At 33.0% G+C, this 19252-nt stretch overlaps 1 protein-coding gene across 1 annotated transcript; it reads left to right on the top strand.

Moving 5' to 3' along the window:
• Positions 1-11376: 11376 nt before the first annotated feature.
• On the top strand, positions 11377-13381 carry LOC140840427 (uncharacterized). Its single transcript, XM_073207625.1, has 4 exons — positions 11377-11609; positions 11990-12112; positions 12202-12363; positions 12599-13381. The coding sequence occupies exons 1-4, from the start codon at positions 11410-11412 to the stop codon at positions 13122-13124; spliced, it is 1011 nt and encodes a 336-aa protein (XP_073063726.1). The 5' UTR covers positions 11377-11409; the 3' UTR covers positions 13125-13381.
• The last annotated feature ends 5871 nt before the right edge of the window (positions 13382-19252 follow it).

The following is a 19252-nucleotide window of genomic DNA, read 5'->3' as shown; positions in this document are numbered from 1 at the left end:
AAAAAAACAATTTAATATTATTGATAGGAGAAGAAATAATGAATGGAATGTGTAGTCTATCAATTTAGGATGAGGGTTTAATTGTAATTTAATAATTAATTAATAATTACATGTAAGTATCTATGTAACACATTATGTATACATAGCATTATCCTATATATATATGGGTCGGCCAGCTAATTCTGCTAAAAATTTAAATGTGATTTTGATAAATTAAAAAAATTAAATTATTCTTATCGTTTTAGTAATATTAAAACTATGAATAGCTTTTAAAAGTTTGATTTTTTTAATATTTGATATATTATACTAATCATACAGATAAAAATATTTTAATCATATGACGTAGAAATATATTTTTTGCCCATTAAAAAGAGACTTGGGATGACGCAATCCATTACCCTTGGATTGAACTTTTTTTCTTTTTGTAATATAATTTATTTAAAATGAAGTCTAGAGAATAGAGATTGAATTCAAAAACCCATGGATCACGTCTTTCCACATGCTTTCGCTAGACTTTATTTCAAATTCAAATAGATATTTGAAAAATGTCCAAATCCAACAAAAAACCAAACACGTTCGCACTTCATTATTATTATTTTTTAAAAACATAAATAAATTATAATTTGACGTTGTCGTCTAATTCTACGACAAGTGGCGACCAACATGTTTATCTTAAAATCTTTATTTTTGTTTTAGTGGGGAAAAAGTTGTTATAACTTGGCTCTAACTTGATATTTTATTTTAATTTTGAAATATTGATATCAGATAAATTAAAAATAATCAATATTTCGCTTTTTCTTTAAATTTTTGCAAAAAAATATTTTTTTAATAATAATTAGGTCTTAAAATTTGAGACATAATTACAAATATAGAAATTTAATATCAGATTTTTGAACCATAGGGAATATAAAGATCATATTTGATTTTTTATATAGAAATTTTTTATATAGAAATTTAATATCAGATTTTTGAACCATAGGGAATATAGAAATTTAATATCAGATTTTTATATTTTGATTACACAATATGTTTGAGGAATAAAGAAAAATAATAAATATGCTGGAAAACATTCGACTAACAAAAAAATAGAGCAATGTTTGTTTAGCTTTTAGGAAAATAATTTTTCTTTATGAAATAGAGATAAAATCCTTCGATACAATATTTCCAAACACTCGCACACATTTTTAAAATTTAAATTAAATAATCTCTCGACCAAAGTCCATATACCACGTCACTCTCCGCCATTAAATTTTAATAAGCAAAATTCTGCTTTGAAATTATCGTCTTATTCAACTGAGAATGTAAACGAATCAAACTCTTAGCGTTGTTCGAAATTCGGTTCAATAAAAATTTCGTTTGAATTCGTTTGTTAATCATATCAAGCTAGACTCGAGCTCAATTTCTAGTTCGATAATTTAATCAAATCAAGCTCCAGTCTAAGGTATTCGGCTCATGAGCTATTAAACATGTTCGTTAATAGGCTCGTGAGCTCGGCTTTTTTTTGCCGGCTCTTAAGATCGAGCTTGGCATATTTGTTGAGTTGACAAATAAAAATATTAGTATGAATAAAAATTACACTTTAATGTGTGATTTTAAATTAGTTCATATATATATATATATATATATATATATATATATATATATATATATATATATATATATATATATATATAAATATTTTATCAAGCTCGAATCATATATATATATATATATATATATATATATATATATATATATATATATATATATATATATATATATATATATATATATTATCAAGCTCGAATCAAACTCAAACTTGATCTCAATTGTATATTTTACGAACTCGAAAACGAGCCGACCTCCACCCAGACTCGTTAAACATGATAAACGAGCTATTAATGAATCAAACTCGAGCACGACTTGATTAACATGATAAACGAGCTTTTTAACTAGGCGAGCTCGAGCTTTTTGCGAGATTAGTAATTTCAAGACAATTCTAGCTCGAGCCTGATAATAAAAACTCGAATCGAGCTCGAGCTTCTATTAGTCTTAAATAAATCAAACTCAAGGCTGATAATGTTTAGCTTAATATGGATTATTTACATCCCTATTAATACAACTAATGACTCATCAATATCCTCTTATTTCATGTATAGATTAAACAATTTAAATATTTAGGTGTGAATATTACATAATTTTATATCAAAATTTTCTAGGAAAATTGAAACATCCCTTAGCTATTACTTTAATAAATAATAATAGATTTTTTTTTCCATTATCTTCGTAAAGACCGAACCATACCAATATATAAATCTAAATTTAAAAAAAAAATCAGAATTTGCAATAGAAATGTATAACTTGTCAATCATAAAAAAAAATGTGAATCATACAAAATCCAGCGTCTTAACTTTTAAAAACGAAACATAAATCTCTATTTATAATAATACTCAAATCTTAATCAAAAAACTCATTATCATAATATTGCGGAAAACGTAAGGTCTACATGAATGTACTGCCATGCTCGATCCACTCCAGCGTCCGATCCTCCATCAGCATCATCCTCACCTGCGGGCTGCAACCATTCAAATTTAACGAGTCTTATAACTCAGCACGTCCAAACCATACGTAATGAGTAATACATATACATACACATGCATCCTTAAAAGAATATTTTGAATAAAATAAGTTGACATAAAAACTCGTAAACATATAAACATTTTCGTAAATCATTTAAGCATATAATATCATAAAACATTTCCCCTTCATAAATCATTTTAGTGAAATTTGATCATTGAAAGTGACTAAATTTTATCATGTATCATCTGTTCGATTGATCAATCTATAAACCATGGTACATAGCGATGGGGCGTCAGCAACGTTTGTCACTGGGTCATGGCCTAACATAAAGTAAGTTCATCGCCCCTTCTTAATACTAATCCCCCAAAAATCTTATGTAACACGGTCAATTCACATATTTTAAAATATTTTCTTTTTCTTTTATTTATAACATATTATATTCTCCAAAAATTGTAAAATTATCAATTTCGGGAAAATCGCTCAATTGTAGCATTTATCGTAAAAATATAATAATTTCACCACAATATTTAAAAATCATTTAAGATATATTATGATCCCCTCGGGACAATGTCAGGACATTCGAACTACCAAGGATGTAAAATGACCATTTTACCCATGGACCCCGAACTTCCCATTTTTGACTTTTTCCTACATTTCTTGACTCGAGCCTATCCTGAACCATCATATAACCTTATTTTTTACTTCTACTAATTTTATTAAACGTAAACTCGTGCCCTTCGATTTATTCTACTTAATCGCTAAACTATAATTCTGTTTCGTAACCCGATTTACCAGCCCACACATTACCACGGTCCAGCCTCTTCCCTCAACCCTAGCCAAAATGCATTGTTTCCCCTCCTTTAAAGCGTCGCGGCCCGCCCAACCTTCATGAACCACCTTCGACCAAACCCCAGCTAGACCAACTCCAGTCCCTTAGACACTCTCCTAGGACCCGAGCCTATCCCGAACCATCAGATAACCTTATTTTTTTACTTCTACTAATTTTCTTAAACGTAAACTCATGCCCTTCGATTTATTCAACTTAATCGCTAAACCATAATTATGTTTCATAACCCGATTTACCAGCCCACACATTACCATGGTCCAGCCTCTTCCCTCAACCCTAGCCAAAATGCACTATTTCCCTTCCTTTAAGGCATCGCGGCCCGCCCAACCTTCATGAACCACCTTCGACCAAACCCAGCTAGACCAACTCCAGTCCCTTAGACACTCTCTTAGGACCCTACTGGACCACTCTTGCAACAGCTCCCTTGCACATTCCACCAAGCGCCGTCTTCCTCCCTTTCTTTCTCCAAAACCAAACCCAACACATGCAATACAACCTAACCAAGGCTCGACGCTTTCCCCTCTCGTTTCAGTCCTTTTCTAACCTACATGGGACTCTCTTTAGGACTTCTAAACACCATCTCTCTTCTTCTTAATGGCAGCGAATCCCTATGAATCATAACACGACTCAAAAGTGCATTAAAAACTTTTAAACTTTAAAATAAATTATTCAAAATTTTAATAAAACTAGATCATCTTGTTTTTCATTCACAATTTCATAAACATGCATAATATTAATTGAATGATGCAAAAAGAAAGGTTTAGAACGTGCATTTGCATTTAAAACGCTCGAAATATGATTATCGGGGCGGTAGAACTTTGGTGACGAACGGAGGATGATTCTACCCTTTTTTTTGACAAAAACCCACCGAAAACCCACCTAAGGATGCAAGAGAGTTGGGTTATCATTGCTGGAAGAAAAAACAACGAAGAAAGTCGAAGAACGATAGAGAATTTTTTTTCAAAACTCCCTTGACCAAGGTCCCTAGGTTTCGGCCAGTCTGCTTTCTTTCACCTACGTAAATTTGTGTGTATTTCGGTGTATGTGTGTGTAGATGTTTAGAGGTGTGTGTGTAGGACTCTTTTAAAAAGAATTTAAAAAGATTTCCTAAATACTTAATTAATGAACTTAATTAACCTTAGTTTTTAAATAATAAATTGGGCCCATTAAGATTAATAAAATCATTAAGACTTAAATTAAAAGGTTTAAAAATTCCTATTTCTCAAAAATCTCTTATAAAATACATAAATTTCGTACTCCCACTAATTAATTTAAATTTAACTCCAAAATACTAAAATTTTTAAATCAAACCAAATTATACAATTAATCATTTAATGATATTAAAATATCTAATTTAAGCATTTAAAATCATTTCAATAAAATAATAAACAATTTAAAAATTTCATACATGTGATCTACGTGGACTGATTTTCGGACATTATAAAAATACTCATAAATCAAAATAATGATATATGGTGGATAGAAAAACTCTTTCAAAAAAATGCTAAATAATATATTACTGTTGTGAAAAAGTAAAAATTTATGGTAAAAAATAAAAATCTCAAACTCTCAAAATTTACCAAACTACACACTTTATAATATTTTTCTCTCTACTCAATTGTGATTTTCTTCACAAATGAGAGATCTATTTATAGAGTTTCATTACACATAATCCAAAAAATAAAATACATCATTACCTACATCATCACACACAAATTTCTAATTTTACAACTCTTATTTTCAACATTCAAATATTCAACTATTACTTTTCAATATTCAAATCATTTATTTTCAACACTCCCCCTTGTGATGATGATCATGATACGATGATGTCTTCATTACGTGTTTTGTACTGCCTCGTTAAAAACCTTACTTGGAAAAACCAATTGGGATAAAAACCATAGTAAGGGAAAAATAGTGCAGTCACGTAAACTCCCCCTGATGTTGACATGAACAATTCTTCACAAATTTCGTAGATTGCGCATCCCAATATTATATATGTGCTTTCTGAATATTGACGTAGGAAGTGCCTTTGTGAAGAGATCTGATGAGTTTTCACTTGATTGAATGTGACGAATATCAATACATTTATTCTTCTCAAGCTCCTTGGTGAATGCGAAGAACTTAGCAGGAATATGTTTAGTTCTGTCGCTTTTTATATATCCCTCTTTCATTTGAGCAACACATGCAGCATTATCTTCATATAGTATCACAGGCTTCTCGTCGAATGATAATTCGCATGAGATTTGGATATGTTGGGTCATTGATTTTAACCACACACATTCAATACTTGCTTCATGTAGTGCAATAATCTCGGCATGATTTGATGAAGTTGTTACAAGCGTTTGTTTCTGTGAACGCAAAGATATTGCAGTGCCTCCACGAGTAAATACATATCCAGTTTGGGAACGTGCCTTGTGTGGATCAGATAAGTATCCAGCATCAGCATAACCAATTATACTTGGATTAGCATCTTTTGAATACAAAAGTCCCAAGTCTGTCATTCCTCGTAGATAACAGAATATATGTTTAATTCCGTTCCAGTGTCTCTTTGTTGGATATGTGCTAAATCTTGCCAACAGATTCACGGCAAAAGATATATCAGGCCTTGTACAATTTGAAAGGTACATAAGGGCACCAATGACATTTAGATATGGTACTTCTGGACCAAGAATATCTTCATCATCTTCACATGAACGGAATGGATCCTTTTCTATGTTTAATGATCTAACAACCATTGGAGTACTTAAAGGATTTGCTTTATCCATATTAAAACGTTTAAGGATCTTTTCTGTATAATTTGTATGGTGAACAAACATTCCACATTCTTTTTGTTCAATTTGTAAACCCAGACAATACTTGGTTTTTCCAAGATCCTTCATTTCAAATTCTTCCTTCAAATATGACACAACTTCTTGAATTTCCTTATTCGTTCCAATGATGTTTAAATCATCAACATATACAACAATAATTACGCATCCGGATGTTGTTTTCATAATGAAAACACAAGGGCATATTGAATTATTTACATATCCCTTTTTCATCAAGTGATCACTTAGTCGATTATACCACATTCGACCTGATTGCTTTAACCTATATAATGATCTTTGTAATTTCACAGAATAACATTCCCTGGGTTTTGAACTTTGTGCTTCAGGCATCTTAAATCCTTCAGGGATTTTCATATATATATATATATATATATATATATATATATATATATATATATATATATATATATATATATATATATATATTACTATCAAGTGATCCATATAAGTAAGCTGTAACAACATCCATAAGACGCATTTCTAAATTTTCAGATACCGCCAATCTAATCAAATACCGAAACGTAATTGCATCCATCACAGGAGAATACGTTTCTTCATAATCAATTCCAGACCTTTGAGAAAAACCTTGTGCAACAAGTCGAGCTTTATATCTTACTATTTCATTTTTCTCATTTCGCTTTCGAATAAAACCCCATTTGTATCCAACAGGTTTTACACATTCAGGTGTAAGGACTATAGGTCCAAAAACATTACGTTTATTTAGCGAATCTAATTCAACCTGGATGGCATCTTTCCATTTTATCCAATCCTGCCGATTTTTACATTCACCAAAAGATTTTGGTTCATGATCTTCGTTATCATTTATGATGTCGATTGCCACATTATAAGAAAATATATCATCAATTTCATCTATATCTTTTCGGTTCCATATTTTTCCAGTATTAATGTAATTGATAGAGATTTCATGATTCTCGTCAGTTTGTGGTTCTGACAGAACATTTTCATCATCATGTGTTTCTTCATGAACACCATTCTCTATTTTGTGATCATCATGTGTTTCTTCAGAAACATCATTCTTTATTTTGTGATCATCGTGTTTCTCTATGAATTTTCTTTTTCGAGGATTTTTATCCTTGGAACCGACTGGCCTTCCACGCTTCAGGTGTTTAATGACATCATGAGTATCTTCCATTTGTTTCTTTCGAATTTCAATTCGAGCAGGGGTATTTGCAGCATGTATATATGATTTAGCTACCCCTTTTATGTCTGCAAATGCATCTGGTATTTGATTTGCTATTCTTTGCAAGTGTACAATTTGTTGTACATCTTTTTCACATTGTTTTGTTCTTGGATCCAGATGTAACAATGATGATACATACCATGTAATTTCCTTTTCGGTATGTTTCTGTTCTCCCCCTAACATTGGGAAGATTTCCTCATTAAAATAACAATCAGCAAAACGTGCTGTGAACACGTCGCCTGTCTGAGGTTCAAGATATCGAATGATTGATGGACTATCATAACCGATATAAATTCCAACCTTTCTTTGAGGTCCCATTTTCTTTCGTTGTGGTGGTGCAAAAGGCACATACACCATACATCCAAAAATTCTCAGATGAGAAATGTCTGGTTCTTTACCAAATGCAAGTTGTGATGGGGAGTATTTATGATGTGCACTTGGTCTGATGCGAATTAATGAAGCAGCATGTAAAATTACATGTCCCCGTATAGAAATAGGGAGCTTTGTTTTCATAATCATTGGTCTAGCAATAATTTGCAGACGTTTAATCAATGATTCAGCCAATCCATTCTGTGTATGTACATGAGCAACAGGATGCTCAACAATGATTCCCATAGACATACAATAATCATTGAAAGTCTGGGTAGTAAATTCACCAGCATTATCAAGTCTAATTTTCTTGATTGTATAATCGGGAAACTGATTCCTCAATTTTATTATTTGAGCAAGTAATCTTGCAAATGCAACATTTCGAGTTAACAATAAACATACATGTGACCATCTGCTGGAGGCATCAATTAATACCATAAAGTATCTGAATGGTCCACATGGTGGATGGATTGGTCCACAAATATCACCCTGAATACGTTCAATAACATTGGTGATTCAGTTTGGATTTTGACTGGTGATGGTATTATAATAAGTTTTCCAAGAGAACATGCTTTACATTGAAACTTATTATTCTGAAAGATCTTCTGGTCTTTCAGTGGATGACCATGTGTATTTTCTATAATTCTTCGCATCATTGTTGAACCAGGATGTCCCAATCGATCATGCCAATTGGTTAATATCGAAGAATTATCAACTACCATGTTTGATTCAATGGGACTTATATGTGTATAATGCAATCCAGTAGGGAGCATTGGTAGTTTTTCAATCACATATTTCTTTCCTGATTTATATGTGATAAGACACATATATTTCTCATTCCCTTCATTCATTGTTTGAGTATCATACCCATGGGAATATATATCATTAAAACTCAACAAATTTCTTTTTGATCGTGGTGAATATAAAGCATCATTGATAAAAAAATTTGTACCATTAGGTAACAAAAATTGTGCTTTACCACATCCTTTAATCAAGTCTACAGGACCTGATATTGTATTCACCGTTGTTTTTGTTGGTTTTAGTTCCAAGAAATATCTTTTATCTCGGAGGATAGTGTGCGTTGTACCACTATCGGGTATGCAAACTTCAGCTTTGCTCATAGCATTTTCCATATTTGAATTTCAAAAAAAAATATGCAATGAAATAAATTACTGGCAATATATATTTAAATATAACACATATCATAATTATACAATAAAACATTATTCTATGAATACATCAAAAATAAATTATTGTACATTTATATTCTACCATTATATTGTTCATTTTCAGATAAATCGTTGAGAAAATCTGCAGCATCAATATTGTTCATTTCTATCCCACCAACATATTGATCATTTCCAGAGAAATCATTCATAAAATCACCAGCATCAAAATGAGTTGAATCATTCAAACGGTCACTGCGTTCAGTGAAGTTGGTCTCCTTTTCTTTCCCCTTTAATGATTCTTTATAAAGTTTACAAAGGTGCTCAGGGGCTCGACAAACTTTGGACCAATGTCCTGGAGTACCACATCTGTAACAAGAACTTTCATATCTTTTTGAGTGATTCTCATTAACACTTGTATTCTCATGATGCCTTTTCAGTGGATGGTTTGGGACGCTCTTTTGAGATGAGTTATAAAAATAACTATCTCTATTATTTTCAAAACCACGGCCGCGTCCACGACCATGACCAATTCCACGTCCACGTCCACGTCCACGTCCACGTCCACGACCTCGACCTCGACCAAAACCTTGTCTTTGAAATTGATTTTGGTTTTCAGGTTTAAATTCATTTTTACTTACAACATTTACTTCTGGAAATGTTGTTGATCCAGTGGGTCGGGACTGATGATTTCTCATTAATAGCTCGTTGTTTTTTTTTCCGCCACAAGAAGACAGGCGATGAGTTCAGAATATCTCACGAATCCACGTACTCTATATTGTTGCTGTAGAGTAATATTTGATGCATGAAACGTGGAAAATGTTTTTTCAAGCATCTCAGATTCTGTGACCTCATGTCCACAAAATTTTAATTGCGAGATTATTCTATACATCGTCGAATTGTAATCACTGACTTTTTTAAAGTCTTGGAATCTCAATGTATTCCATTCATCCCGGGCGGTCGGAAGTATAACTTCTCTTATATGTTCGAATCTTTCTTTTAATCCCTTCCACAAAGCCATGGGATTTTTTCAGTCAGATATTCACATTTCAATCCATCGTCGAGATGTCGACGCAAAAATATCATGGCTCTTGCCTTTTCTTGTGACGTGCATATGCCATTTTCTTTAATGGTCTCGCTTAGACCCAATGACTCAAGATTGCATTTCTACATCTAGAGTCCATGGTATATAATTCTTTCCCGTGATGTCGAGCGCAACAAATTCGAACTTTGTTAAATTTGACATGGTGGTACTAAAAAAATTACGATGCATTTTATTAGTTAATAAATATTGCAATACAAAGTAACGGATAAACAACAAGTACAAGTATTTGTAGAAATAAAGAAAACGCACGAGGAGGATATTCTCCGATAAATACAAGACTCGTGAGTATGATAACCAAAATAATTAAAAATATCCTTGAGAAAGCCATCTTCTTTTTTCTTCGAAAAATTTGATGATGAATAATTTTTAGAGAAGAAGAGAAAGTTGGAGTGATTGAATTTGTTTGTGAGATCATATTTATAGGGCAAAAACTAGCCCTTTTTTTTACCATTTATGATCGTTGGTGTACAAAAAAATAAAGGTATGTATTTGTATAATTTTATGGTAATAATATGGTATATATAATATTAGACATGTTTAAATAATTATGTATATCATATCATAATATTATAATGAGTGTCATAATTTATTTTGTTTAAAAACCTTATTGGCTTTTATACTTGTCGTATCCCTTACTGGGAGTGTGGGATGTCGTCTTAACATCCTCCCAGGATTTATAACAAGTTTATGAAAAATTTATTTTTATTATTTCTAATAATAACATTATATTGTATATTAAATAAATACACAATAAATAAATAACAGTAAAATAAATATTATTACTTTTGTTACTTTTTTCTTCTGTTTGGAGCTTGGAAAAGTATGTAGGACTTTTAGAGCTTCGTGCTGATAACGTGTTGTGAAAAAGTAAAAATTTATGGTAAAAAATAAAAATCTCAAACTCTCAAAATTTACCAAACCACACACTTTATAATATTTTTCTCTCTACTCAATTGTGATTTTCTTCACAAATGAGAGATCTATTTATAGAGTTTCATTACACATAATCCAAAAAATAAAATACATCATTACCTACATCATCACACACAAATTTCTAATTTTACAACTCTTATTTTCAACATTCAAATATTCAACTATTACTTTTCAATATTCTAATCATTTATTTTCAACAACTACAATACAGGATTTTAGTAATATCATTCCTTTATCTTTGAAATTTTAAAAAAGGTATTTTAATTTGATATTTACGTTATATTTTATGTTACCTATATTTTATTTTATATATAAAATATTTGTTAAATTTATACACGGAAAAAATTGAACCATGACATCACTATTTAGGAGTCCGCAACTGCTTTTTTCATTTTGATATGCTAATACCAACTCCACTTTCCTTCTACAAATCAGATAAAGAATTAGAAGAAATCAAGAAAATGTCGATCTTAGGCAGCAACTGCAGAACTATGAACAAACCTCTATTCCATGAATTCAAGAGACAGGCTTCTTTCTATCTCAAGGAGAAGATCAAAACTGCCCGATTGGTTTTGACCGATGTCACACCAGCCCAACTGTAATCCCCTGATTTCCAAGATTATGCTATATAATCTCTGTGTCTATTCAAGATTTTTTTGCTTTGTTTTGTTTTGTTTTGTTCTATTCACTACTGGTTGATTATTAATTTCTAAGAACACTTTACCTTCTTCCATGTGATATTTCTTTGTTCATGTCTTAAAAGTTCGAAACTTTTCATGAAGGGAAACCAGAGATATTGAGAAGAAGCCATTCAAAAATTTAAAATTCTTCATCCATATGTTTTGAGAAAAGAAACAAAAGGCCCCCAGAAGATTTTACAGAAATACGAAAAAATAGCATAGATTTCTATATTTATTTACAATCAGTACTAAGAACCCTTCACCCGTATTGATTAGATTCTTTTGTTTTTGTCCGAAGACTGGCGGAAGAAGCTATTAATGGGGATCCGGGCGGACCTGATGCCCAAACCCTGAAGATGATTTCCAGGTCAGCTTTTGAAGTGGATGATTATTGGAGAATTGTGGAGATTTTGCACAAGAGGTTTGTTTGGATTGTGTGATGAATATCTTCTAATTGATGTTTGGTGCAATGTGTGTATTTAATCTTTGAATTTTTTTTATGTGATTCAGGTTGGTGAGATTTGAGAGAAGATTTTGGAGGGAATCATACAAAGCTGTGGTTGTGTTAGAATATTTGATGACTCATGGTCCTGAAAGTGTTGCAGAAGAGTTTCAAACAGACAGAGATGTTATTCAAGAAATGGAAAACTTCCTACATATTGATGAGAAAGGGTATATCATTTCATGCAAGATTAGTTGCCACTTTTTTTATTGGTTTAACCAAATGTTACAGACATAATTATCAATGTAAGAGATAACTAAGAAAAAACTGCAAGTATGCTGTATCTGGAAGTATGAGGGATATTTGAATTATAGAATTTTATTTCTATGATCTGTCGTGCTTCTTAAAATATTGTTTCTGTTTTTTCTTGTATATAATACATTGAAAAATTGCTTGTTTGTGTAGTTTTAATTGGGGCCTAACAGTGAGGAAGAAAGTTGAAAGGGTATTGAAGCTTCTTGAAAAAGGGCCTCTTCTCAAAGAAGAAAGAGACAGGGCAAGAAAGATTTCAAGAGTCATTCAAGGGTTTGGTAGCTTTTGCCACAGAACCTCATCAGGACAAGGAACTCTGCAAGAATCATCATCAGTAAAAACATTTGATAGATGCAATTCACAATTCAATGATCATGCCATTCAAGAAGATTTCTTTCTTGAAGAAGCCGAAACTAAAAGAAAACCAGAGAAGTCGATCGATCCAAGAGTAGAGAGTTTCACCTCAGAAAACATCCCGACTGGAGGGGATTCAAAAGAGAATCCGGCTCCAAATCAGGGAATACTTTTGAGGGAACTGAGTGAAGAGAACTGGTTTTTCATAGGGGAGGCCAATCCATTTTTAGATGACAAAAAAGATGAATCCGCTATAAATATGTTAATGGAGAATCATCACCCTTTTGATGATGCAAAACATTTATCAACTGTGTCTTTGTTATAAAGTGCAGATCAGAGGCAAAAATAAGAAAAATAGTTGGAGATATACTTTTTGTGGAGGTCTGAAGATGTCGGATGCCTCATTTATTGCTGTTGATCTGCAATACCCTCATGTTATATGTTGCAATCTGGATATGGTAGGTACTGTTGGTGTTAAAGTAGGTGTCCAACGAGCCAATTTGTAACTTAGACTTTATTGACTCTTATGTAAAAATAATATTTATTTTAATAATGCTTTATGATTATGATATTATCCAATTATGACATTTATTTTGTCTGTGTGCTTACCCAAGCTGCATATATAAAGTTTTTGAATATAGTATAACTACCATAAGGTCATGAGTCTAGTGGATCATGAAATTCATAATGAAAAGTATATTATATTCTAAATATGCTTACTAGATTCATCCACCTAAAACAAAGATAAAAGTCGCTCAAGCACAAGAAGGTCAGAAGTCAACTGAACCAATCGAGGAGATATATCTGGTTAACATTGATGAAATCTTGAACACAGTAACTCAGACCATAGAAGAGGTCCATGATGAAGAGATTGAGATGACCGTTTCAACCAAAATGGAAACTGTGGAACATATTGCCGATATGACTGAAGTGGGGAAGTCAGTAGAGGTTCAATAGCAAACCAAATTTTATTTCAGTAAACTGAAACTGAAATGTTGATGCGGTTGAGCTAGTTGATGTTGTTGGATCAAGCTGCTAGTTGATCATCTTTCTCGATCCCAAAGCACATACCATTGTTGAATCACCAGAATTGGAGATAGAAGATGATATTCCAATGGACAATATCCTCTCAAATCTAACTGGCATAAATGCTCTTTTGTCACAAGTCAAGACAAGGTCAGAAACCGATTGACATTGATATCAAAAACTTCGAAGACAAAGTTGTCAAGGATCTCAAGAATCTATCCAAACATGTTCATTCATTGTTCATCTAACTAGACTCCATGAGAAAGAACTACGCTTCAACATCACAACTACCAAGTTCTCATGATACTCTCACTCAGACGTAGTTCATGAAAATTTGAATTCCAAAATCGATTCAGTTTACACTCAACTTTCAGCAAAGCTAGATATTATGTCAGCCCAGATGACTTCATTTGTGCACATTATGAAAAAATATGTGGTTATTCCTGGTGTAGACAAAAGAAGGAAGAAAAGTCTAAATTTCTAAAGCTGCAACTATTGCAAAGAAATCTGACAAGAAAAGCGAAGATAAGAAACAATAGATAGTTGATATTGTTTATCGGATTTATTAGAAATTGTTGGAAAAATTTATTTCAGTTTATCAATTTCAGAAACTCAGTTTATCAGAATTTATTTTTCCTAAATTTGACCTGTTACTTAATTTTTTCAAACACCAAAAAATAAGAAATTGTTGGAATAGAAAATTTATGTATTGGTGTTAACAAATAATTAAGGCAAAACTGATTTGATCTAAACTGAACTCCAAACCAAAAAGAATTAACTATGTCTATAAGATAAACTTATTTACATAAACTGGACTAGTGGAGTAGAACTGATCGGACCAAAACTGAAGTATCTCTTATCAGTTTTCTTTATTCTGTTTCAAGGACATCAGATTACACCAGAGGGTTAAGCTAATTTTTCGATAATTTTTTTCATACTTTGCTGACACAGTCAAAATCAAATTTTGTACGAATGTCAGGAATGATGACCTAGACAAAAGACGAAGCGACAACTACATTATTTGGAATATGTAATTTTTAAGTTTTTGACTGTTGCAGTTTAGAAACTATAAATAGAGATGCAGTTCAGTTTAGAAGCAGTTACCTAGTCACAAGTTTGTCAATTACGAAGTTACAACTAAGTTTCTAGCTCTCAAATTCAAGCAAAAATTGCTCATACGCTAAGGCACACTTTACAAAGTATTGTATCTGATCATTAAGGATTATTAAGTGCTAGTAATTCTTTGTAATTCATTGAATTTAAGAACAGTTCGTATATTGTTTCTTCATTCAGTTGAGTAGACTAGGAGTTTTAGTTTTGACAATGTTAAGTCCAAACTGAACTAGGTTTTTGCAAATTGCTTGTAATGATCAAAACCTTCTAGTGTGAGTCTTCCCAAAAAGAAGAAGGGCTAGTGCGAGTCTTCCCAAAAAAAAAAAAAAAAAAAAGGCGGTGACATTGAATCTTGAGTTCTCCCAACATCCAGAAACAAACTTGATTACATTTAACCATTCATTTTACATAGTCAAGCCATTATTTGAAGTGTTCTAATTTGTCAGTTTGCTTTTTTTTTTTTATGCACAAATTTCATTAGCCAACTGACATTGACAATCGAGAATACCTTGTTCAGTTTCTAACTAGACTAGATTATTTGTTTAAAAAAGAAATTTAGGAAGTGTTTATTCACCCTCTTTTCGAAACATTTCAACCGTTCTTATCCGCCCAATTGCTAAATTATTATCCCAGTTTATTTCGGCCAATCATAATTGGCAAAAGATAGAGCCCAATTGCAACCTCTAGCGACCATCACGTATTTTGTCTCACATTTGATGAGGCCTCAATAATATGATGAAGTTTATCTTTATGTGTCGAGCTTGACCCATCGATGTCGAATCTTTGCGAACTATTACTGAAGGATCTAGTGCAGAGCACTTTGAGGTGCTTCAAACAAAATATTCTCCAAGAGCTGCAACATCTCGTGTTCTAAGAATGTATACACCGATGAATTAGATCGATTTTGGTATAGAACCAAGTGGAACACTCGAAATAATCCTTCATTAAAAAACACTGATATATTTGTATATCTTGTGTAACTGAATAACTAGATTAGTTTTTGCATTCATTAGTTCAGTTATGATTAAAACTGAACCAACATATGCTCTAACTATTTAAATCAGTTTGAGAACAATATTTAAAAGGTTAAATAAACATGATATGTTTATGGATGTTCGGAGACTTCAACTGCTCCTACGTCACCTCTTCTACCACCTCGGGTAGGATTCACTAGAAGACTTTGATCTATGCAACAAATTGTACAAACCCACCCAGCTTAGGACTTACCCACTGCCTTAACTGAACTCCTAGACCAGACTGAAGGCAGCACCTTCCAGCCAACACTTCTTTAACGTCTATGTGAGAAAGACTACATACACAAGTTTATGGTCTTTGTGCAAGACTGTATTTGAGTGGTGGTGAGTGTGTGTGTGAGAGAGAACTGATATCTGAAAACTACCCGAAAGGTGTTCTCACACACTGAGGGAAATAGGCTTCTTATCTAAGCTGATAACACGTTGAAGTGTTCCCTCACAACTGGGCTGAATGCTTCTCTCTTAAGCTGATAAGACTCTGAAGCGTGCCCTTTTGTTCCTTGAGATCTCCATTGTACTCCCCGACAATCTTTCTGGAACATTTTTGTCTTTAAGTTCTGATGCAATTATTGTCCTTTGACTGGACAAATGTTTTGTACCTTTGCGCACAGCTGGATTCCACTTAAATCAGCTTGTCTTGATCTGCAGCTGATTGCTCCAGACTGATGTTATGAACTGGTCAGTTGAACTGGTTTTCAGTTGGGCTGGTGAAATCAGTTGACTCTTCAGTTGAACTGATTTCACTCTTGTTCAGTTGAACTGATCTTCAGTTGGGTTCTTCATCAGTTGAACACTCCTTCAGCTGGCCGGGCTTCTGAGAATCTTCTGCTGAACCACCTATCAACTGAACAATCAGTTGAACTATTTTACGATACATCAGTTGAACTGGTTCAGTTTGGTTGATCAGTTGATGCTTTCAGTTTGCGTCTTCGACAGCTTCAGTTTTACCTCGCTTTACTGATCAGTTAGAAGCCTGATCAGTTCCTAGCTACCTGCGCACTAAAGTAAATCATTGGAAACAAAAATAGAAATTTTTGTTAACATCAAAATTAAGGTTGCGAACATGAAATGTTCCAACAATATCTCCTTTTTTGATGATCACAAAACTTGAACAATTAAAGCTAAAAAGAAATTATCCCCTATGAGATAATCAAAGAAATGAAAAAAAAAAGCTTTTAAAGAAATGTTTTTCAGTTCGAGGATAACAGAAAAAAATGAACCCCCTCAACAACTAAATGAAATAATTTGAAAACAGTTTTTCAGTTCGAGGGACAATAAAAAAAAACTCCCCCTCAGAAACTGAGTTAAAAACTCCCTTTCAAAAATATAGTAAATTACGCGATTAATGAATTTTGGTATCAATCAAGCATTTTAGGCAAAAAAATGTTAAAATAACAGTTCAGTTATGTAAAAGCTAACTGGATGAACAAGATGTTTATTTAATCAAATAAGCATCCCTTGTATTATACATTTGCGCATATCAACCAATGTAAGGGAAATTGCTACTCCACTAGCAGATTTTAAATACACATTCAACATCAGTTATTTTACACATAATAGAACTGAATTTACTAACAACTGGTCGCCTTGAATGCTTTGAATGCTGCAAAGATTTTGAATTTATTTTTCCAAAAAATCAGCTAATTTACCTTTGGACTTGATCTCTGTGCTGGCTAACTGGTCGAGCTGACTCAAACTGGACTCAACTGGCATTGGACAGCATTGATCATCTGTATTTGATCTGATATGGCAATTAAGCGGCGGCACTAGTGATGATTAAGCTCCACTTAACTCACTGATAGTTGGGTTTCGTTTGTTGATCAGTTGGACTGGTAGACATGAAACTGAAATTTTGTCTTTAGAGCAGTTTAGTTGAACTGTTGTCAGTTGAACTCTAAACCCTGAAGCAACTTAAAACAACAATGTTAATGAGTCGAGAGAAGTGGCTACAATGTTAGTTGCTGAGCCAGGAACCTTCTCTCTCCTCATAACAAACGCATAAAATATTTAAGAGGATTTTGAAATCCATTTTAAATAACATTTTGAAACATATTTTAAAATATCAGTTTTCAAATGTCTTTCTTAGAACAACTAGCTCTGATACCAATTGAAGGATCTAGTGCAGAGCATCTTGAGGTGTTTCAAACAAAATATTCTCCAAGAGCTGCAATAGCTCGTGTTCTAAGAATGTATACACCGATGAATTAGATAGAATTTGGTATAGAACCAAGCGGAAAACACTCGAAATAATCTTTCGTTAAGAAACACTGATATATTTATATATCTTGTGTAACTTAATAACCAAAAGACTAGATTGGTTTTTGCATTCATTAGTTCAGTTATGATGAGAACTGAACCAATGGATACTCTAACTATTTAAATCAGTTTGAGAACAATAGTTAAAAAGTTAAATACACAAGATATGTTTATGGATATTCGGAGACTTCAACTGCTCCTACGTCACCCCTTCTATCATCTCGGGTAGGATTCACTAGAAGACTTTGATCTATACAACAACTTGTACAAACCCACCCAGCTTAGGACTTACCCACTACCTTAACTGAACTCCTAGACTAGACTGAAGGCAGCACCTTCCAGCCAACACTTCTTTAACGTCTATGTGAGAAAGACTACATACACAAGTTTATTGTCTTTGTGCAAGACTGTATTTGAGTGGTGGTGAGTGTGTGTGAGAACTGATCTCTGAAAACTACCCGAAAGATGTTCTCACACACTGAGGGAAATAGGCTTCTTATCTAAGCTGATAACACGTTGAAGTGTTCCCTCACAACTGGGCTGAATGCTTCTCTCTTAAGCTGATATGACTCTGCAGCGTGCCTTTTTGTATCTGTGTTATGTTCTCTCTGTGTTTTAGTCTTCACCGGCCTTCTATTTATTAGCGGGTAGACTGATCGTACAGTGAGACCCAATAGTTGTATTCGTTACATTTGAATTTGTTCCTTGAGATCTGCGTTGTACTCCCCGACAATCTTTCTGGAACATTTTTGTCTTTAAGTTCTGATGCAACGTCCATTATTGTCCTTTGACTGGACAAATGTTTTGTACCTTTGCCCACAGCTTGATTCCAATTAAATCAGCTTTTCTTGATCTGCAGCTGATTGCTCCAAATTGATGTTCTGAACTGGTCAGTTGAACTGATCTTCAGCTGGGCTGGTGAAATCAGTTGACTCGTCAGTTTAACAGATTTCACTCTTGTTCAGTTGAACCGATCTTCAGTTGGGTTCTTCATCAGTTGAACACTCATTCAGCTGGCCGGGCT

Source organism: Primulina eburnea, chromosome 9 (genome assembly GCF_022965805.1).
Source record: "Primulina eburnea isolate SZY01 chromosome 9, ASM2296580v1, whole genome shotgun sequence".
Taxonomy (NCBI): domain Eukaryota; kingdom Viridiplantae; phylum Streptophyta; class Magnoliopsida; order Lamiales; family Gesneriaceae; genus Primulina; species Primulina eburnea.
Note: the sequence above shows the minus strand (reverse complement) of the source record. Positions and strands in the feature narration are given on the sequence as shown.